Here is a 23982-nt window from a genome sequence, read left to right as displayed (position 1 = left end):
CTAGAGTGATGCTGTTAGAATGAAATGGCAGCAAATCCAATGCCCAGAACTTGAACTGAAACTGTTTGTTATTACTTCACATCTGTACTGCAGTACTAGCCATGGGCCATGACCAGGTCTGGTCCTGGTCCTTCTGGGATGACCTTTTAAACGGATGGGATGACAAAGGAGGTTGGAAGGATTTGAAGTAAAATTAAAAATAACTGATACAGTCAGGAACTTGTGTCCCACTAAAAATTAACAGCATCTACCGTGGGACTTGCATACTTTGGGAAAAATGCTTGGGCAACCTGAAACTTTGGTCAGGCATAGGCATTTGCATTCACAGAAGACTCTCTCTGTTCTTGGGAGAGATGAAAAAATTCCACAGTGGGTATTCAACAACAACTGGCTGCTTTTTGCATGCACTGGGGTGAGAGTAGGGAGCACTGCGAGCCGCAAAGATAGGCAAGCAGCGCACACAGGCTTGCTGAGAGAGAACACTTCCAAGACAGTTACCTCCATAGGAGAGGTGGGAGGCCCAAGAAAGCAGCTGCAGAGACCAATGGGCTACTTCCCGCTATCATGTGCTTGTCCTGACTGGTCTCTTTACCTCCTTCCCCCACTCCCAGGCAGAAGGCAATGGATCTGAAGAATTTCTCCTTAGAAATATCAATACTCCCATGACAGCTGGAGCTGCTTCATTGCAAGCCCGGCTCCAGCAGCACTGAACTCTCATTACTCCTAATGAAATTGTCTGAGTTGGCAACACTGAGGCATGGTTTGCTGCAGAACAAATACTTGGGGAGAGGATATTGTGTACCAGTTGCTCACATGTGAGTACTGATCCCTCCATCAGACAGCCCTGTGGGCCATGAAGGTCACCACTCTCGTAGCAAACAAAGTGCTGGAGTGGAAAAGGTGCGTGTGGCTCTGATGCTGGGGAACCCTGATTTGATCTGTGATGAATCTGGCTGTGGCTTACTACAGAAAGTTTGAGACTTTCTTCAATAGGAAGGCATGGAGCTTTTCAGGAAACCTTTTTAAGGAAGTAGGGAATTTTTCAAAGGTTGGAGAGTGTACCTCCGCCTCTTTTTTGGCAAGCTGTGCCCATGTCGCCAGAGCTGAGCACCACATCACCTTCTTAGCAGAGAAAGGCATTTCAGAAGTCAGATGGATACTGAGAGCAGCAGTGCTGAAGAAAACCAAGACAGTAGGTAGGGGAAGGTGGCTTTCTGGTAGTGCCCATGCAAGAGAGGAGGACCTTGTTGGGTTGCCACCTCTCCCATTGCCTGTTGTGCCAGTGCCAAAGCGCTTGTGCACAGCATGACAGAAAACAGCAATGCAATGCTCCTAACTCACATGCAGCAGTAAATGTAGCACCGGGCTCGACAAGGGGACAAGAAAATGATGAGTTTTGCTTAACTATAGTTGACATGCAGGCATCACATTATCTTAGTCATACCAAGGCTAGGTAATTAATTGCCAGGTTTAATGTTTCAGGTCACATCAGGGAATAGTTTTACCAGCAGATGTAAAGATAGTCCTTTGGAGTGGGTAGCACTCAAGGTCAGAGTCAGCAAATCCTCCTCTAAAAATAGACTCTAGTTGCAAAGTTGGTAAGATTTCTTTTGTCGTTCGGCCGCACTTCACAGGACCCAGCTACCTAGAGCACCCACCTAAGCCTAGAGGTAAGGCTAAGCAACATACATTTTCTGCTGTACTTGTGCTCCTTTTCTTCCTTTTATAACCTAGTTTAAGTAAACCAGGGAGAGGACTGAGAGCTGGCAAACTTTCTAAGGTAACCAATAACTTCATAAACTTGTTGCAGGGAAAAAAAAAAAGCTTAAAACTATTGCAGAGTCAAAGAGGTTTTGAAAGTATCTTTTATAAGTTTTTAAAAAACAAATTGGTCATGTTACAGAAATGACTTTATAAAATAGGAATGAGGTGCCAAGACTGTATTTACCTTAGAGATAATTTCTATTTAAAAGTTAGGAATAAAAATGCATTTTTTCAAGCTTTTGTAACATCCATCCCAGAATATTTTGCTTATTCTTCGATAATTGCTCCACCCTCCAGTCAAATCTAATGTTTCCAATTGAATTACAATTCTCTCAGATGATGCTGTGTTTTAAGTTTCTTTGGGCACTCTCATAATATTTAATGAAATCTCAGCTTAATCTGTTTTAAATTAACCAGTTCAGTCAACAATAAAGAATGAGGGCAAAAATAAGTTTTTAAAAAGTCATCAGTGGCTTAGAAATTCATTGAAATAGCTGGTTAGTTTTGAATATTCACAGCAGGAGGGTCTGGGAAATAATTGCACAGAGGCTATGATTCTTCTGGTTTTAAACTGTTTAAAGACAAATGCATTGGATTAACTATTTGACAGTCCCTGAACGCTTCAAGCATAAGAATGCAGGGGTAAAATACAGGAACTGAAGTAAATGACAGTTTTTGGTGAAGACTAGAACAGGAATAAGGAACACAGGATTGTGTTATTCTTCGCTTAAGTATAATGCAGGTACCCCAGGGATTTCTGGGTTTGGATGTACACTGCTTTGCTTAATTCTTTTAGAGCTCTTTCAGAGAAAGATTTTTTGAAGGACTTACTCCTCCTCCCTCCCAAGAACTATTTGTACAAAATTAATTTTTTTGGTCTAGTGTTAGGGAAAATAACCACCCAAGGAACCTTTGCAGCACTGTACCTCATTGCAGTACCCTGGGGTGCAGCAAGAGCCAGGTTACACAGGAAAACATACAGCTCTTCATGGCTATTGCCAACATTTGGAGTCTGAGCAAAATGTCATGGGGATGGCATATCAGGGAGCACCATTTTAAATTCATTTAGTTAAATCATCCAGAAAGCAAGCTTTTGTTACTGCAGCTAACTGACACTCAGCTCAACTCATGTACTTCGAGTCATTGAAAGCTTAGAAACCAAAGCACCATTTACCCTCCTCCCAAGTGCAAACACTGCGCTCCAGACAGCATGCGCATTGGTTTCTGCAAGGAGAACTTTCCAGTTTATAAAACAGCCCTCTGCTTCATCATACTCAAAAAGGGCAAGTACTTTTTCACCCTGAAGTACCTGGCATGCTGGCTGGAAATGGAAGAACAGAGCATTTCTTAGAATTCATGAACTTGCTCAATAGATCCTCCCTCACTACTTCTGAAGACCCTCAGTCATTAGATCTCATTTTTGTTTGCCTTCAGCACCGAGAGAGTGCTTACCTGGAGAAAGGTTACTAAACTAGATTCAAGACTTTTGCACATTTTTTTCAAAGCGTAGGAGAACTGGTATTCTCCATCCTTAACTTCTCTCAGGTACTTCCCTCTCTTGTTACAGACACCGTTTCTCCATGAAGGTCTTATCTAAGGTGGTTATTAAACTGAAAGAGGTAAATAAAAATAAAAGCATTATTTTTGCAGTTGGCTGGAAGCCAAGAAGGTCTCAGGTTTGGACTCCCTGGAAGATAGATGTCCTCTGATTTCAGTGGTATTGAATTCTACCTGATAAAAACATTCAAATAAGTCAGCTCTCCATACAACATCAGAAAAAAAAATAGGAATAATTTCTCAATAACAAGCACTTCATGCACAAAATGATTTCTTAATAAGGGTGGGGTTTTTTTCCATTTTATTGTTCTTTCAAATTTAGTGTTCATGGCAGTAGAAAAATTCAGTCCCTAGACTTGAGGGTCAAACCACTGGCAAATTTCAAGGGTACCATGTTTATCTCCTACTGCACTGGTGTGGGCATAATGTCTACTGGAAATGTTATTACTTCTGTAGACTTCTCATGAAAGGCCCAGAGCTGACAGATAGTCTGCTTTGGTTATTTTCTTTCCCTCCCTTTGCACCTTGATAAAAAAAACCTTAAGGTATCACAGCTCCACTCCTTTTTTCAGAGCTGTCACAAGGAAAGAGGTAGGAAGCAAAATCTGAAAGCATCAAAACAGGAATAAGATTAAAAACTGCCTCCACATTTACAAATAGGTTATGTATTTAGGTGTTTTCTGGATGCTGAAAACCTTCAATTCCCAGCTAAAGCAGAAGAATTTGGGACTGCTTGGTATTTTCAGGGAGAAGTAACTTTTAGACAACTCTGAGTACAAAACCAAGGCTGGTACACTTGGTGCACACCAAATTAAGTTTAATAAAGCCAGCATCAAAAGCCCCACTAGCACAGGTGACTGATGTCATATGGGCTGGGAGAACTCCAAGAGCAGGAAACATGGGTGGTAAAGAATTTAAACTATTCTGCTATATAAATATGGACTGAAGCAGGCATTAAGTCACAGAAGCCCTGTGCCCTATGTCAGGCAGGACAAAACAGCTAACAGGATTACAGTTGTTCCTTCTGAAGGAAAGAGCAAGGAAAATTGTCTTCTGTCTCCATTTTCCTTCCTGCCTTTTATTTGTTTAGCCTCTCTCGTTGCAGGTTTGTACCAACACCATTGGGTTCCGACCTTATTGGGGTTCTGTAGCTTGAGGCACAGAAACACAGCTACAAATTGGCAGCCAGAATACATATGCTTGGGACAACAGCAGTGATGGAGGAACCCTCCTGGGTCAGGGAGGGATGCAGAAAAGAAGGGGAGAGGGTACATAGTTCCTTGCAAAGGACAAAGGCAAATGCAATCCTTTCCTGTGCATGTCTGCCATTTTTTTTTTTTTTATCCCCCCCCCCCCAATCTCTACAGCTGACTTAGATCTTAACACCCAGGCATAAATCTTGCCAAATTGTTCGGCATCTTTATACACAGCGCTAAGGCTTGCACAGCACGTTGAGCCAAAAATATTAAGAAACATAGTATTTTGTTATGTAGATAACGACTTGCAGCTTTCAGTCTCAAAGTACTCAGAAACTTCCACTACATCTGGAAAACCAGCATCAGAAACATACACACCACCACCGAAGCTCTGATGTTCACCTCTAGATATGAACCTCAGCTTCTTCCCCCCACATCTGTGGGATTACCAAACTGTAGAGCTCATGACTGACATTTCCAAAAGCATTAACTAACCCCTTAAAAATGTTGAGGTGGGGGAGGCACATCCCTCCAGTTGAACAAATTTGAAAATGGGCCACAATTCCAGGGCTTTCCTGGAAATTTTGGGTTAATTTGAGTAGCTCCAAGGGACACAAGACAAGGTGCAGAAAGGAAATCTTTCACTGCCATATCACTGCTCCAGTCACTAGACTGTGTTCACTCTCTGAATTAAACAGCAGATAGAATGGCAGATTTTCCTTTCTTTTTTCCCTTGCACTTGCTTTCCTCCCTCCCTGTTTTGTTAAAAATAAAATAAAAAAAGCTAAAAAGCTCTGTAAGAAATTCCATTTGGCAGCTGTCAAGTGGATAGTGAACATAAAGAAGAGATTCCTTTGCTGTGCCTAATGCATGCTGCTTATCCAAATTAGCCACACAATTACTTCTATCAATGCAAAAATAGTTTAATTTTTTTTTTCTAGCGCACAGCACTTGAGAACAACTTAAAATGCAGTGTAATTTGCCACAGTGTATGTCCTGAAGTGGCTCACTAATGAAAAGAGGATTAACTCTCCATTATTCTGAATTACCATTTTGTGAAATCACTAACAATATTTTCATTTATATACGTATAACCCAAGGGGGGAAAATATTCCAGCCATCCAAGTGATTAACAAATAAAATTCATTAGATAACATGCACTTTGGTCTTATTTATGAAGAGAAAGATTAGGATATAAAAATGCAGATGACTGAATTTTTATCATCCTTGTTCTGATAATACACTTAAGTCCATGACAGCGTAACTGGTGAGCGCCGGCAGTTCAGCGTTACACACACAGGCGGGACTGAGAAGCAGAACCCATAGGATGCCAGGCTTGGCGGACGAAATCTGGCAGGCTTGGGCATCGGAGCCCAGTCCCACTGAGGTCGGCCCGGCCCTCGGCTGCTCACCAGCCACCGCAGGGTGGGCGCAGAGAGGGAAGGGGGTCTCAGCAGCTCACACGGCCTGGCCTCAGCATAGGCACAGCAGAGCAAGAGAGGAGCCGTGGCTTGGGCAGAGGGGAAGAGCGGGACTAGCCACAGGTTGCCCTGCCTCACGGGAAGGGAACTCCTGGCCCCAGATGCAGGGCTCCGCTCCTCACTACGCCTCGAAGCTGGGCTCAAACCTTCCTGCCCAGGAGAGCCTCTCCGGGACAACGGCAGTTCCCTCTAGCTGACTCTCCTCTTCATTCCTCCCCCACGAAGTAAGAGAGGCTGTCCTGGGCTGGAGCAGCACTCCCAGGAGCAAGCAGGCTGCAGAGTCCCTTATGCAAACCAAGGGCACGAGGTCCGGCCCTACTCCAGAGAGCTTTCACATCCAAGGTTCTGTGTCCCCAGCACAGTGTGGTGCCATGAAGCGACTGCCAAGCTGGTACAGGAAAGCTGCACTGGTACAGCATTCAGCCTGTGTTAACTAGTCTGTAAGGCAAAGCCTTTTTAGCCCCAGTGAAGCACTGCAAGGGGTGGGAGACTGCTCTGATGAGCCTGTGCAGGGGTAACCCTGCAATCTGTCTGCCAGCTGACTGCACCGGGTGAACACCCTGCAAGGGACAGTCTCCCCTCCCCAGCGGTCTGCAAAAGAAATCTGAGCTTTCCCTGCCTGGGCTTGTGATAGACAGTCATCCTTATACAGACAGTCATCCTTACACCCACCACAGCATTAAGAACCACCACAAAAAAAAAAAAAAAAAAATCCAATCCACTTTTTCACTTTTTAATCTAAGAGGGCAGGCTTAGGAACAGTCTTCCCTCAGCTCCGTTCAGTGTACACAGAACAGTCAGCAAGCGATGAGGTTAGCCATCTTTGATTCCTGGACAGACGCAAGTCTTTCCGTCCTTCTCCCCCCAACCAAATGTTTCATGGCAATTGATTCCAGAGCTCAAGCAGCAAAACAGCTCCTTTTACCCCCCTTCCCCTCCTCCTAGTTAAACTCTGTTACTTCTTACTTAGTCTAGAGTCAAATCTGAAATACATATTTTATTAGAGGAATTTCAACTGATGCTTTCCTGTGCTCTAATTCAATTTAAAAACCCTGCAGCAGATAACATTGGCAAGGCATAAAAGAACACAGCTTACTTGAAAGTCGGGGAGCATATGGCTTCCCAGGACAGACAGAAAAGAGTATTTCTCAGCAATGGTCTAACTTTCAGAGTGCTAACCAAGCTTCAAACTGAGACGGTGTTGCAGGACCACAAACGATCATTTACAGATGTAATTGCCCTGTTTTGAGGTCTGCAGTCTATGAGCAGGACTATTCATTTAACAAATCAATGTGCTGTGGCCACCAAGCATGATTACTGATTACACTGCTTTCTCTTCTTCCCTTCGTTTCCTCCCCTCCCATTTTATGGACCCATGAATAAAAGCACACTTAGTCCTTCAGCATCAAGGCAACAGGCTCTCAGTTACCCTAATTCCTTACTAGACAAATAGCAGTTCTTACCAAGTTCTAGATAACAGCCTATTCACTCCCAAAGTCAGACTGTATTAGAGTTGTAGCTCTGACAGTCTAATACTACCTACGCTGTTGAGTCTGGATGTAGAATTAGCATAATTCTGGCATGGGAAGGAAAAAGGCTCTCCTGTGGAATGGCTACTGGGGGCACAGAGATGGGACTTGGTGCTACTCAGAGGCACGCAAGGCTGAGCCCAAGGTAAATTTGCTAGAAGCTGGAATTCTCAGAGCCCTTTACAAATCTCAGCAGAGGACCACTTAGCTAAACATCATCATCATGTTTTAGGAAGCTTGGCTGAAAAATAGATCCCCCTGCCAGTGAAAGCAAGCCAATTTTTGAATAAAGGTGTATGCATGCCAAACAAAAACTGACTCCACAATTTTGCCTAGCTTTGGAGTAGGAAAACAGGAATCATTTGGCTTTTTCAAATTTTCCAGAGAAACAGAACATGACAGGCACAAAAGAGCCCAAACTGAGGAAACAAACCCTATGGGTACATGGGATGTCAGTGGAAAATGGTCATCCTGCTTTCAGGAGTGCTCTACAACAGCTGCATGAACGCATTAGCCAGATTTTTGTAATAAAAAGGACACAAATGTCACCAGTGGCCAACACAAAAAATTTGTGGGAGCCACTACAGGATTTGTTGCCTGCAAGAAAGGTGGATTTTTGGCAGGCTGTATGTGCACACTTCATAAGATCAAGCCCAACTCGACCTCTTCTTCTTACGAGTCTCATACGAACTCCAAGGTTCAACTTCTCCCTTCAAGGGGATGAGAGACAGGAGCAACTGCTGCCCTGAGACATCTGGGAATCCAGCAGGAGAAACAAGACAGACCCAACAGGGAGATGCAGCAGACAAGAAAGTCTGCAGCAAAAGGCTCCCAACATGGGAAAAAAAGGGAAACTTGTTTCAGAGGACAAGAGGGGAAGGTGGTTAAGTGACAACTGGCAAAGAAGAAATAAATAAACAAAATAAGGGGTAAACAGGAGGTCAAGCATGTGGCCAGCCCCAAATTCTAGTTCCTAGACATTTCCTGTAGCATAAAGATCAGCTGCACGAGCAGTTTAACTTTCCTGCTGACAACTTGCAGAACAAAATGTGCTTTGCCTTCAGAAATGTGCAAATCCACAGAAGAAAAGCAAAGGAGACATTACAACACCCATGTCCCTCACAATAATCCTTCTTCGACATTGTGCCTGGATCTATGACATGAGTATTTGTCTGGTAGTGTGCTATTTCCAGTGCTGTTACTTTGGACTGAAAAGCTCTCATGTACACCTTTATCATTTGTCAATCACTCCCTTGTTTCTTCTTCTTTACTGAGAATACATGCACATACTGTACCTTCACTCTCCTGCAAAATTTTCTTCAAGTAATCAAAAAATTAAAGTAAAAAATAATCTGAAAAATCCTTGAACTAAACATACCCAACACTCTATGCATGGGGATACCAGCTGACTTCTTTAGCAGGACAGTGCACTGCCACACCTGAGCTAAGGAGCACAGCATTGCACTCTTACAGCTGTACTGCACCTCCAGCAGCTGGTACAGTTGCTGCTGGTGCAAGAGTTTCTGTATCACATGTATTTCACTGAGCTTTTACCAGATATACTTCAGCTGCAGGGGATTAGGAAAGTTAAGCATGGATGCAAAAAATCCACCTGCCCAAGTGACAAGACTATTCTTGCAAACCTACAGTTACCTGCCTCGTCCTAAGGCAGTGTCTTCATGAAGGCATGGATGGGAGAAGTGTTGAGACTCAAGTTAGTCTCTGGCCTTTAACTTCACTCACTGGCGTTGTGAAAACTCCAGGCTGCCTTCTGAGCTCCCGCTCAGTGCCCAGCTCCTAAGTAAGGCACAGCCTTGGGGAAGTGGGGGAGGAGGGAGACCACCTAACTGAGCTGTAACTCTTGACTCCACAGCTGAAGGAGGCAAACTCTGCAGGGGAAAGCCTCCATCAGGACAGCAGCTGAGGAAATCACAGCAAGCAGGAAAGAATCTGGAGCTTCAAGAGATATGTAAAGCTGATACCAAAGGATTCAATACTAGCAGATAGCTCAAGCACATGGGACATCAAGGTTGTCAGTTCTGAGCAATACAGCTCTGACAGCATGGCCAGGCAAAGGGTGTTGTTTTTGGCAACATTAATGATACTCTGATTTTAACTACAGGACAACATTACTCTGTTGCTCCCTTCTATATGTTCATCAGTGCTTCTTCCTACCCACTTGGCATGTATGCACCTAGGTTAAAAAAAAAAGTGAACCCAGAAAGAAGGAAGTCCTTGAGCCCCATGCTAGCTAAAAAAATATTTTGTCAGTCAGTGGTGCTGCAAAAAGGCAAACTCTCATTCCTGCAAAAAGCCTATGAGGTTCAGTGTGCAAGGCTGCATTGAGATCTTGAAATAGTAGAACAGGTACACCCAGCATTCACCTGAATGGACATATTTTATCTCCCTGCGTTGCTGAAAATCACATAAAGGTAAAGCCTTTAGGAGACTGACAATTAATGATAAAGAAACATCTTAAATTTCCCCCACTCACTTCCCCTAGCTGCTCTAGATCCCTTGGATCAGGCTGCTAGACCTACCAAATTCTTACCAGTGGATTTTCCAGGAAACAAACTCCCAGTGGAGACCAAACTTCAGTGATCACAAACATTTGGTTTTTGCTCCCATTGCTGGTAAGCTCATCCAACAAAGTATTCCTTGCCTAGTTCAAGGGAGGCAGAAATCCAGGTGCGAGTCTGTGTCTGCCACAGAGCAGGTACATCCATCTCACACCATGCCCAGCCCAATCACATCTGGCCAGCACTGCTCCCAGTGTTCCACAACTGGAACAGAAGTCACTTGCTTTGTGCTTCCTCAGGTTAACATTCTGTTTTGGTTGCATTCCAGTTTCTTGCACATACTGAGCGCACTACTCCGCGGACAAGATGTCATCAGCAGATTTGAATGCTGGGAAGAAAAATGCATACATAGCAATCAAAGTAGATCCTGACAACGATTACTGTACCCCAGGTGCATTTGAATTGGAGCGACTCTTCTGGAAAGGATGCGCAAAGTACACTCATGTCAATGAAGTCTGGCCCAACCTCTACATAGGAGATGAGTAAGTGTACATAGTACTTCTCTTCTACATAGGAGATGAGTAAGTTCTACTAAGTACAGCTCACGAACAGAGAAAGGTGTTTCTTTCCTCCTACTACCCATTCATTAGTATTTAGTGCTGACAATGGGATTTGATGAGCTACTGAGAGATGCCAGAGTTCAATAAAGCAATCTGAGCCTGGCATGACCTTACAGATCAAGGCACACAGTGTTTGTCGCTGCCGCTTCAAGAAAGCGCTGGGTGAGTGCAGCGGGGTCTACTGTTAAAGACTGCATAACAGGAGTGGTTGTGGCACCAGTGTAGGCTGCAGAAGTTGAAGCAAGTCATGATCTATTTTTAAATGGCTCATTTCGAGTAATTTGTCATTTATCTCTGAGTGAAAGTCCTTCCACAATTACACTGACAGAAGAGCATGGCCTAGATGTGTTGGACCACAGCTTAGATTGGTTTAAGCCTAAAATGTAATCCTTGAGAAATGACTGAAGAGACAGCTCAACCCACAGTGGTATTTCTGCATTTCCAAGCCTGTGCTTGTGTACATGGGATACTCTGCATTTCCAAACTGCTCAAAAGATTAAAACAAACAACAGAACCCAGTGGAAGGCAAAGCTGCAGAGATGTGTCTCACTGATCAGATCAAGTGTGATTTGGAAAAAAAAACAAACCCACAAAACAGACTTAGGTCTGCCGAGCACAGTACTAAACTAGAAACAGCCTATGCCAAAAAGCAGAGACCACTGCTGTAGCAGGGAGACATGCCATCAGAAAATCCCCCAACCCAAACCCTGAGCAGAGGAAGAGAGCTTTTCTTACCCCTTAAGCATTACTGGTCTACTTCCCATTTTCCTCTACACCCTGCACTAACATGACATTTATTTTACATCATCACTTTAAGGCACAAGCAGCAGCCCACTGGCTCCAAATTTCTCAATAATTTTTTAAAAGGTCCTAAAATTCATCTGTTGCCAGCTTATAAAGGAGGAAAGATATACAGCCTTGAAAGTTACAAAACTCCTAATATCATCGACCAATTACTTCTGTGGCACCAGAGGCAATTAACCAAGCCTGGGCTCCCTCTTTTAGAGACAGAAAATAACAAAGCAAAAAAAACCCCAAAATTAAGCCACGGGAAGAGCCTGGCCAAATGACTCAGGAACAAAGGAAAAGGGAGTTGAGTTGTCCTCTCCCCCTCCTAGCCTGCCCCTCTTGTTAGATGTTTCTGACTCAAGATTCAGTGTAAAAAACAGCCCTTTCTGGCATATATTTCCTTCTTCCTTGTTCAGAATCACTAGCAGAATTATTTTGAACGAAGCTGTTAGAATTTCCCTCTTATCTCTGTGATGAAGCTACAGCTCTGCCCTCTAAGCAAAGGGATCTAACGAGACAACAGGTCTTTGGACAGTCAGTCTTTAAGCCCAGAACACCAGCCAATGACTCTTTCCTGTAATCATTCCTGTAGCAGTGTTTGTTACACCTTGTAATTTAATAAATGCTAGGAGATGTGACTGAATACAACGCACACCTGCACTTAGTACAACCTAACCAGAGGAACAGAAAACCAAGCTTCTTGAGAGCTACACCCACTTACGCTGGGCAGTGTATTTCTGCAGAGGACCAGTCTTAAGTCAGGAGGAAAAGCAACGGTGTTCCAAGGGGAAACAAGTCCGCCACGTGACTGGGACAAAAGAATGAAAAAGCAAATGGAGGAGAAAGAAGTGAGGAGCAGATGTGGGGTGAACAGACACAAAACTTCACCAAAAAGTGGGGCTCCCTGAAAGAGAACGATTATTATCAGCCAGATAAGGGCAAACTTGACATCCAGTAGCAGAAAATCTGAGATGAGAACTGGTCTGCAGGCAAAGTCCAGGGACCTCTGTATCTTTCCTCAGTCAGCTCCACATCTTACTTCTGACCAACAGCTTCCCCCTTCAGTGTGGCAGGGTTTTTTGTATTGTTTTATTTTAAGATCTTGCTGTAGCACTGGTCGCCAAAGAGCTGCCATGGAGACGTGAACAGATGTTGGGTATATTTGCATCCTTAGCCATGCTAAATTAAGGTTGTTCTTGAAAGAATTTAGTGGAGCTCATCAACAAAATCAAGTGAACACACACATGCAGAGTTTATCTTCAGAGCTTTCACATCTGTGCTTCATTCCTGCCTCCTGCATTTACAAGGTTAACAGGACTTGTGACTGCTTATGGAAATGCTAATTAATCACCCTGACTACGTAACCACATCTTCCTTCTAATGCAATACAGGCTATCAAGGAGCCCTGTGAGGCCACTCAATCCTTTTGTTACAAGGCTTCACTGCAGATGTTGCCCAGAGGCAATGAAATCTCCATGAGCCTGTCAGGCCCAGAATAATCAAAGCCTCAAAATATAACATGCTGTGTTCAGCTCCAATTGAAATTTTCCTCTAGCAAGTTCCAAGGACTTTTAAAGACCAGACACAAAAACTTGCAGGAGACAGCCCAATGATAGGAATAAAACATGCTTTGCCAAGATTTTGATTAATCTGCTACCAGGATTAGTGCTTGCATGTATCCTACCCACATCCAGAAGCCTTCTAAAGGGATAGAAAGCAGCTTTGTCTTGATCCATTCTTTCACTGGTCACCAGGTTACTTGCATGGGCAGTTTTACTGGCTGACCCCAAGCCTGCTTGGTTCACTACAATCACATGGAAAAAGTCTTGCCAGTGATGCAGCTTGTAGTTTCTTCTTGTGGCTCTTCAGTGATTGCCTTATTACCCAAGATTATGTTCATGGTTCCACATTTCTGAATTTCAAGAGTATTTTAGCTGAAGACAAAAGCCTCCCAAGATTTTGTTTTCCTCTTAACCACCCTCTAGCTCTCATTAGGATTTAAGGCCTGATCACAATTTCAGGTCTTTCTGTGTTCTCAAACTACTCCCAGAAGAAAAGAAGTCTTCTGGAGTCTAATTCCTTACAGGTTAAATATGAAAAATAATTTTCTGGATATGCAGCTAAACTGAGGTTGCACTTCAGGAAAGCTATGGTCTGTGCTTGTCCCAGAAGAGCCCCAGGGCTTATGGTCTTGAGAACTAACACAGGTAAGGTTCAACAAGACACGAGTAACTCAAACCTACAGATTGGAGTGTATGATAATTAAAATATATAACTAAACTTTAAATATATGCTTAACTAAAACTCATTCTCTCCTCTTCCCTTTGTCCAGAAAAAACAATACAGTATGGCTTTTTCCAAGTTACTAAGTAGAAAGACAATTTATACTGTTGTAGAAGAAAACAGATGGGACTCACTCAGGGTAGCAAATAGTTAGCATTATGAACTCCTAGGATCAACACCAGTATTTATCATACAAAAATAGGAATGTATGCAGGTTTAGATTATAACAACATTCTTGAGGACATAGTTTCAACTCTGTTAGTATAAGAATCTGCCAATTGTAACAGCAGTTTAACAATCCAGAAAATCGGATCTGTAACACTGGACCATAAACCTCTTAAAGCAGCAACGGTTTCCAAGGCAAGTAACACTTCCCCACACAACAACATCTCTGTCTATAGGCAATTTCTAACACTTGCTGAGTGACTGAAGTCAAAACCAGGAACTGAATGACTGCATCACAAGTGTTTGATGCCTTTGCTGTATAGAAAGCAGAGAGGTATTTTCTGTATCTAGGTTGTATCACTTACAAAACCAACATCCACTGTTTTAGGCTAGAGGAAAATGGACTACTAAATCTTTTTCTACCACATATTATGAAGATCCTGTTCAGTATTTTCCGTGGTAACTAAAAATTCTTCTAATTCACACTGAACAGGAGGTATCCACAGAAATGGAGCAACACCTCAGAAGGAAAAGGGGATACTATGCTACACTATCTCTAGATTCCCTCAGTGCTTTGGTAACTCAGTGGAGTTACCAAAGGAAATTGGGTCAGTATTATTGGAAATTCTCAGCATCTCTCCTCGGGAGGGAGAACTGCCAAATTTTCTTAAGAAAGTGTCAGTATTGCCTATATTCAGGAAGCTTCTTTCTGACATTGACCATCTGGTAAATTATCATCCTGCATCAAGCTTTCCTTCAGCGTTTAAGAAATTGGAAAAGTTTGAGAGAGACAATTCCTCTTCTAGTAACATGTTGCCTCAGATTTCCTGGTGTTTTGTTGATCTGGGTCACATCAATCGGTGGCTTTAAGACTACATTGATTCGGATGAAGCTTAAGAAACTTGGCTCTACTTAGAGCTTGCAAGCATACCAGTTGTCTGGTTGACGAGTACCCACTAGAAGGTGCTCACTTACCTGTGAAGGGAGCTGCTCTGCCCACACCCTCATGAGGCATTTTGCAGGATTACTTCCTTTCCTTTAGATGCACTTGGGTTTTCATCATGAGCCACCTTCTCTTCCCTTTGTTAGCTGCTTTTAAGATACTTAATACTTGATGTAGGTGCAGAATGCAGTGCCTGCAAGTTGTTTTTCCCTCTCGTCCAACTCCACTGGTTTGGGCATCTTCTTGATGAAAGCAGCTGGGACTAAAGCTTGTTATGACAGTATTTTTGAAGAGGGAAAGGATTTGGTACCCTGGAGACAGCAACTTGAAAGGAAGGATTTTCTTTCACATTACAACTACTGACATTGTTGCTTCCAGAAGAAGGCAGAGTTTGCTGCAGCACTTGCTTTTAGTCCTATGAATCTTAGCCTTAAAACTGACAGCAGGCACAGTTAAAGTCTTGGACAAGCCCTCTACTTGCCCTTGCACAACTCAAGAGGTATAAACAGTCTTTTGGGAACCATCTGAACATGGATGATGGTTTTGTTTGGGTCAGTTCTCCCTCTTGGCAATAGTCTGTTATTATCAATATATCCCTATATGAAAGTGTTTTTATCTCCAGTTTTCACTGTTTAGGTGGCATTCTCATATCAAAGTACTCCCCCTTGTCTCAGAACTTTAAAAACATATTTATGAGTCCATCTGTCCTACAGTAAATGCAGGGTCTGATTCAGCAAAGCACTGAGCTTTTGCTTAATATGCTTTGCTATAGAAAGAAGGACTTCTGGGTATGCTTAACTTTTAGCATATGTTTATGTGCTCTGAACTGAAGAGCTGATGAGTTTTTACATAGGACCAATCTGCCCAGTTCATCTCTTATTAAACTCAATTATACTGGAATTTTCACTGTTATCTCCCAGTGCCACACTTCACCTTCTCTGCGTAAGAACACATTCAAGGCAGACACTGGAGACCACACTTGCACCATGTAAAAGGAAATCAAGTGCTAATAGCACAGATGCTGGAGGTATACAAAATGCAAGAGTAGTCAAACGCTTCATGGCTTCACCTACACTGGCATTTGCAGCAAACTCCTCTTTACAATGGCTACTTAAAATTCAACCATAATCACAACAATGGAAATATTAATTGCAATTGATAAATATTCTTAGCTTGATTTAAACCTGGTAGTGAGCCAACTGCAAGCAAAAAAAACCTGTGCCATTTCTAGCTGAAAGTGAATTAGAAATAGAGTTATAAATCCTCCAATAAGGTATATGATTCATGTACCCCTGAATGATCCCATGCTATTAGTCACCTCAACCAATCGGATATTTGCAGATTCTTTATGCTTGATTTTTTTCCTTCCTTTCATCTAAAATACTGACACCTCAGGCATGGTAAAAACTGCAAGGAAGACCAAAAGCATTCCCCCCTCCTTGGGATGTAACCAGGAGTATCATGTATGATAAAACACACAAAAAATTAGGCTCTGATTAAAGTAAAGAGATAATGAGGGATGCTTCCACAACAGCATCCACACTACAGATTCAGCTGAGGTTGGAAAGCAAGCCAAGTCCTTCACAAAAAGCTGGAGTTCACTGATGACTAAAGCCAGTCCAAGCAAACACGTCAAGGGGCACAGTAACATTTCCATTTACAGGCATATAGGTCCCCCTCTATGAGGGCTTAACAGCCTGTTTCTTGCTCTCTGTTAACTGGCAATCAACATGCTGCAGACACAGCATGACCCCAAGTTTAACTGCTTATATTATAGCAGTGTCAAGAGTCTCAGCACAGGCTGTCCCTGCCCAATAGCATTTATGGTCAATGGGCAAGATAAAAAGACAGCTGATAGGAGTGAAAAAGCAGGCAAACCCAGGTCAGTATGACGAGTGGTGGTCCAGCTGGGCTGTTTGCCTAGCTTTTGGGGAAAGGTTTTACAAGAAAAAAAAAAAGAGCAAAATTTTTGAAAGAACAGTAGAGATCTCTCTTATGAAAACTAATTATCAAGTAGCAAGACTGAGGGGATGGAGAGAAAGGAAAAAGAGTGTAAGTGCTTCCCAATCTCCATATCAAGTTTGAAACCAAGCACTCTTGCTCTTGGAAAAGAGTGTCACTTCAGCTTTCTTCAGAAGATGCAGATTCTAAAGCCCAAGGCAGGCACCTCTTGCAGTCCTGTGAACTCTATTTTGTACTGAAAAATGATCTCTACACAACATGATGTATTAGAAACCTTAGGAAAAGCTTTCTACAGATAATATTGTCCAGGGTATCTGCTGGAAGAAAGGTATCCGACATCTTCTTCACAAATTACACACAGTAGGTCAGCCTGCAGATGCACAAGAAATATACCCACAGGACCTACACTGACCCTGCCCTGTTTAGCCAGGGCAAATATTTTAGTTCTTGGTTCAACTAACAGGTTGTACAACATGTATACACAACACAGTTTGAGTATCTATTCCAGTGAAAATGTGGAGATTCTACCAGATTTGAGTGCTCGACACTAAGCATTAATTTTCTGGAAGTTTTGAAGATGAGCAACATCAGTAGAAAGAAGAAAATGTGCATCCATATTATAAAGAAAAAGATTATATTGGATAAGTTTACATTCAGTCTGAAAGGATATTGCTGCATCAGTTTATGTATCAGGCACAATTAAAAAGCAGATGACATTTTAAAATCAGCCTATCCCAAGCACTGAGGAAAACAGAGTATAAATTCTTCAGTGCCATTAACAGTGGAGTAGATAACCCCCGAAGTATTTCCTTGGCAAACCTGTAATTTACTTAAAAAAAAAAATTGCAGAAGATGATCTAGTTACATCTGAGCATTTACAATGGGCTTTTTGCAACAGCATTCAAGGTCGATCCTATTGTTTTACATTGTCCTTGTTCAGAACAACTTGATCATTTGATTCAAATGCTATTTATCAGCCTGAGCAGTGCTTGCAGAAACCAAAGTTTGGTAGTATCTACAGTCTATGAAAAACTTTGTTTTTCCACTGACCCTAACTACACTGCAGTCCTACTTACTATTCACAATGTAGGCCTCCACTTGCAGGGGTTCCAGCTGAGCACAGATCTCTGACCTGAAACCATCAGTCTTTCATGGTTTGTTGGATACATGCTTTGGGCCAAGTCTGGTGAATGGAAAACATATTTTCTCTATCCCAGCATCAGGGAGGCAAAACAAAATAAGGCTTAATTTGGAAGCAGAATCTCAAGCACATAAAACCAAAGAGAATTAGTTATTCACTGCACCTTTACTCTTCGGCCAGGACATTTAATCTGTTTTTTAAGTGCTGGCCATCCTTATAGCCCCGAACAAAGTGCCTTTGCTGGCAAAGCAATTAGACCATATGAGCCTGAAGAGAATCCTAAGGCACATATCTCCTAAAAGGAGGGAGAAAAAGAAAAGTCTGTCTAGGTCAATCACTGCAACAAGAATACAAACGGAACAAGTGAGCATTTTTTAACCTGAGATGAAGGTGGCAAGTCACAGCTCTAGCAGCAAGATGCTGCTGCTTCTCTGTCCTCCAGAGTCTACTGAGCTTAGGCAGGCATCACCACACTAGGGGAGTTTTTATTTACTTTTTTATACCATCGCATAGGGGACTTAGGACATTATTTCATGGCAAAAATACCAGTAGAGTCAAGACGTTATCATTCCTGTCCAGAAAGGACTTTCTGCAGGGAGGAATATCTCCTCAGAACAGCCAATTATCATGAGCTTAATTTAAAGAAGAGCGAGCAGAGGTAAGACCTTAAGTATCCATATCCCAGTTAAATGCTCTAATCACTAGGTTCTTGACTGCTCAAAGGGGGATTTTGACTTTGACAGAGGCCTGCAAGGTGGAGTCAACTTCAAGCTGTTCTGACCTGTCACCACTAGAATTATGAAACAACAGGTAGCCCACCACAATGTCCTGTGTGACAGCAGCTGTATTTACACATTGAAATGTTCAGGAAACATTCATGGAGAGAGGTACTTTTGGTTGGAAAGTACATGATGTGAAACAGCTTTAACTCATTTATGGGAGCAGTAGTTACATGAAAATATATTAACAGAATAAAGCCTATGCAATTTTATGTAAAAAGCTCAGTAGTCTTCCTAGGCACTAATGGAACTTGACAGCTTTTCCAGAACAAAGCTTTCCAAAATAAAATAACAGAACAGAAAAGTTTTTACATACCTGTCCACAAACTGCAGAATTTCAGGCTGCTGGTGAGCACTTAAGAGTGCCTATTGGGTATACAAAAATCTAGGATTTCCTCTCCTACCTGTCTTCCCTTGAGCAAGGGAAGAGAGGACAAGAATAAATTAGAATACTGGGCTAAATATATGACTTTCAGCTTTCACTGAAGGCTAATATCCAATTTCCATATCTAGTTCTTTTTGCTTTAGACCTCTGGTTAACCAAACATGACAGTAAAAGGAAACCTGATAGGGACTTGTGACTACAGAAGGGTGAGTTTTTAAATTATTTTTATTTTTTAAAGTAGAAATGGAGAAAAAACTCAGTAACTTCTTTTAGGGATGAAGAGCTTCTTTCTGAATCCCAGATGATTTTACTACTTGCATATCACTGACTCTTTTATTAGTTCTGCAATATCAATTGATGGGACAGAAGGGGAAAGCAGCATTCATGGCTCCTATTTCAAGTTCTGCCACTGATTTGCTTTTATGACTTCAAATAATTAATTCTATTTCTTTCTGTATCTCAAGTTTCTTCTTGTACAAGACGGATAGAAGCCAGGATTGCCTACATTACAAAGGCGCCAGGAAAATAAATTCATTTTTAAGGTGCTCTAAGGACCTGGGAGAGATAGTTATGAACTCCAGAAGGATCATTCACTCTGAATGACAGTATCTTAAGATCTTTACAATGGTAAATGATGCATTTTTGCAGCATTATCAATTTCATTAACATTTTGAACATACCAAATCAGAGATGGTTTTTTTTTTTTCTGGCTTGCTGGGTAAGAAACTTCTTCACTTACATGACAGCTCTTGTTTTAAACAGGAAAACTGCGTTAGATCGCTACAGCCTTGAGAAGGCAGGCTTCACCCACATCCTCAATGCAGCCCATGGTCAGCGGAATGTGGACACAGGACCAGAATATTACCATGACATGACTGTGGAGTATCATGGAGTAGAAGCAGATGATCTCCCCACTTTCAAGCTCAGCCAGTTCTTCTACTCAGCTTCTAAGTTCATTGATAATGCACTTCAGGATGAAAGAAGTAAGGAGGGTGCTGAAAATGGTTAAAAACAGTACAGTTATTTACTCTGTCCGATTATAAGCATAGTTCCATGGCATTCAACCTTGTGGGAATGAAACAAGTCCAATACAGTTTAACAGAGAATATAAAACTAGTAGCACGGAACTAGTTTAAGAGAAGATAGTGATGTAACTAGGACCCTTCTCACTGCAAAGCTAGTACCAGCCCAAGAGCCCCTTACCAAGCACTTTCATAAAAGCCCACATCACAGCTTGCATTAAGGTCTCCTGTCTGACAGAGGTTTTTTGTTGTTGTTTTGACTCTTATCATAAACACAATCAAAGACAATTGGACATTGCACAGGTTCCATGTATTAGCTGTCTTTTCCTCAAATTAGTCCCTATCCAAAAAGATTTAATGAATACTGGTTGCACAGTAGTGGAACACATGTGCTCTGCAGAGATTCCAGGCTGTCACTCCACAGCTTCATGCTCTGCAGCATTAGATTCACTCTACAAATATACAAACCACCTTCCTACCAGGCCATCAGATCTACCCAGAGCTATAACATTTATCTTTCTGCCATCTTCTAAGCAGCAGGGGACCAAAACAACTCTGCCAGCAGAGACCTAGAAACATCTCATTAAAACCTTTGTAATTTCTCAGCTTGATTACCACAATTCATTATTTGCTGACCCCCAGCAGTGTTCTATCAGAAACCTTTACACTGATGTGAAATGCTACAGCCTAGGCCTCACACTGGCTTTCAGTATTACTCCTACTCCTTCCCCTTACATGTTTTTTTTGTTGTTTGTTTGGGATTTTTTTTGTTTTTTTAAATCTCTATAGGATATTTTACCAGAAACCAGCTGAGAAACTGAAGACTTTCCTGCTGACCTACAAAGACCTTAATATCAGAGGGTCACATATCAAGTTTCTAGCCTCGTGTCAGCTTCTGTTCTTGGCTGTTTAGCTCAGCTGTAGCCAGCTACTACCTCGCTTGCCCCCAGTAGCCAGCCAGGTCTTTACAATTTTACCCTCTCAGCAAGTACACCCTACAACAACAATCCCTTCCTTTGTTCAGGAGAGAGTCTTGAAAGCAGTTCAGTTTTAAAAATCAAAGTCCTAATAGCAGGAGAAACTGCTTCAGGAGCTTACTTGCTTGTGGAGAAAGGTACCCAGCATTTCAAAAAATTATGTCTGAAGCACTGCCTTTGGGAAGGAGTGGATAACTAACATGCACCTGTGTCTAGCCATGGCTGGAGGCCAGAGATCAGTATCAGACTGGAGTACTTGAAATAAGAAATGCAGACTTCCTCACTCCCACCACCCTCCTGTTCCTGTAAGACCTTTGTCTGCTGCACTGAGGTAAAGAAACAAGCACAAGGGAAGCAGCAAAGGCTAGATAAAAACCTTGCATCCCAATAAATATTGAGGCAGGGAAAGATGGGATGGGGGGAGAGGGGAGTATTAACCTTTTTGTTTCAAAACCACATCAAAGTCCAGGAAACTCTGAGACAGCATCAAGCATCAGTCCAGCACTGAAACACAAGACCAAATCAAAGAGTGACTGGATGAACTTCTACAAAACAAATCTGCACTTAAGTAGATACTACTGCAATCATTTCTGTAGCTGTGCACTGCCTGCCACATTCACATGGTTTTTAAACAAGATAGCTAGGATCTTTTCTGATGGAGACCAATAAAGAATTACTGTAACACTCATGAAGAAAAAGAGCAAGCTCTTCACTTTGTCATAAGGGAAAAGTACACTAAACATACATCTCCAATCCCAGCCACAGATAGGCATAAATGCACATATGCATGGCCCACTAAGACATTGAGCTTGAATGCATGACAATAGCTTTCCAATACACATTTACAGAACAGAATAACTGCAGAAGCTAGACTAAAGAGGCTGTTACACTTAAAGGAGAAAATACTAGAGGCAAGTAACTAGTGCTCTCCTCCAACAACATGAATGCATTATTTGTGAATGCACATCTAGTGGAGAAAGGTGCTCTGTATTTCATGTGCCTAATGAAAGGACTATTTGCATGCATCTTCCTGACTGACAAATAGCATCCAGATTCCGAAACAGGATTTTATAGTAAGTCACCAAGTGCCTATCTCCAGTGGTAATAACACGGGACTTCAGTATATAGTGCTAAATACTTCTGATCAGTAACGCAATTACACTCATTTGCCACTTTGCATTAGAACTGAGCAAACGCGAACAGAGGGGAAAAAGGGAAAAAGAAAAAAAAGTTTCAACTTTTGTGACCAGAATGTACTTCGGCTGTATCACATTGTTTGGGGTGTGACCTTCAGCCAGCCCAGTGATCAAATTCATTGAATAGATGTCTTCATACAATGCTTTTTGCTGGGAAGATGCTCAATAGTCCGTGTTGTTGAAACAAGTTGTCATGCAAATGAAGACGACGCTCTGCAACAGTCCAGAAAGCTTGGCAATTTGGATGCTGTCAAAACACAGTCCTAATGCAGTAATTCTGACTTAACCCTCAAAATCTTTGTGATGGTGAAGAAACTCCTTGATCAGAGCAGTATTTGCAGAGTGTAAGCATGGGCAGATGGATGTAAGAACAGTGAAAGTAGCTCAGTTGTAAGAGTAAGTTTTAGAGGCAAACTCGAACTGTTCACAATTATGCATGCTAACATTCAGCTGTGCATAAAGATTTCCCCAAACATGCAATTTGGACCATAGAACAGCTTAAAATTTATACCAGCAAGGCCTGATTAACCTGAAAGGAAGAAATTATTTTAAGAGGTTTTTAAGTTCCCCACTATGCTACAGATTTAGTACTCATTCCCTTGGTGTCTTAGTTCCTCAGAATGTAAAGTAGAGGGGAATAGCACTTTCTCTTCACGTGAAGATGTCACGGGAAAAAAAATACACTAAAGACAGAGCTAAAAAAAGTAACGTGAGAAGAAACATGAGACAGATACAAGGACCCAAGGCATTTGACCAAAGACACCTTAACATTCATCACTCCATCTGACTCTGGAAAGGGAATGCTGCATCTAGACAGATTTTCAAGAAACACAAGCCCAAGTCAAGTGACCAAAATAGTTCAGGGACCTGTCACCACTCAGCAAACCTCTGGCTCTGTGCACTGGTATTTTTTTATTCAGCCACACCTTGGAGGATGTTAAGTGGTCAGAATCAAAGACTGCAAGAGCAGACTCCCTCTTGGCAAAGAAGGTTCAGATTGGTCCTTACATCAGAAGAGGCTATAAAATAGTACAGAAGGGACATGGCTCTGCAGAATAGTGCCAGCGTTTTGCTGTAACAGGCAGTCAGATGTTGAATATTCACATACAGGAAAGGACAGACTTCATTTTCCTACAATCAGGGGGCATTTCAGAAAATTGTACGGCCATTTCTTGCCTTTGTTAAAACAGTATAAAACCATTCATTTTCTCCCATATCCCCTTGCATTTGCCACCCACACAAAGTAAAGCCTTCCTTTTCCTATCATGTATTTTATCACCTCAACAGCAACCCATTTACAAGGTAGGAAGCTCTAAAGAGAAGCATGAAGGGCTGAACAAATGAGAGTTTTCATCCGTTTCAAATATTTGCAGTAATAATAGAAGGGATTATCATTTTCCAGGAGAGGAAGAGGCACTTTTAGTTATCAGAGAGACTGGAATTTTGCCAAGATGCCTCTAAGACTATCTGCTAGGATTAGGATGCAGACTGTAACCATTAATCCTCTAGTGTTGGCAGTTCTTGATGCGTCCATTACACAGCAATGCTACTTGTGCCAAGACATCCTCTTGCGCCTGGAAGCAAAGGAGTTAATCGGCAGGAGTCATGGCTTCGCACCCAACACCTCCCACTGGGCAGAACTGACAGAGATAAACTATTATTGCCCCCCCCCCC

At 42.1% G+C, this 23982-nt stretch overlaps 1 protein-coding gene across 1 annotated transcript in view; it reads left to right on the top strand.

Annotated features, from left to right (window-relative positions):
• The first annotated feature begins 1541 nt into the window (after positions 1-1541).
• The window catches only part of DUPD1 (dual specificity phosphatase and pro isomerase domain containing 1), a 23969-nt gene continuing 1528 nt past the window's right edge, over positions 1542-23982 (top strand). The window contains exons 1-3 of the mRNA XM_010567798.1: positions 1542-1670; positions 10375-10588; positions 19876-20096. Of these exons, the coding sequence (XP_010566100.1) occupies positions 10413-10588; positions 19876-20096 (397 nt within the window). The 5' untranslated portion in view covers positions 1542-1670; positions 10375-10412. The remainder of the gene's footprint in view (positions 1671-10374; positions 10589-19875; positions 20097-23982) is intronic.

The sequence above is a fragment of the Haliaeetus leucocephalus genome, unplaced genomic scaffold (genome assembly GCF_000737465.1).
Source record: "Haliaeetus leucocephalus isolate CR32 unplaced genomic scaffold, Haliaeetus_leucocephalus-4.0 Scaffold229, whole genome shotgun sequence".
Taxonomy (NCBI): Eukaryota; Metazoa; Chordata; class Aves; order Accipitriformes; family Accipitridae; genus Haliaeetus; species Haliaeetus leucocephalus.
This window is presented reverse-complemented; position numbering and strand designations above follow the sequence as displayed.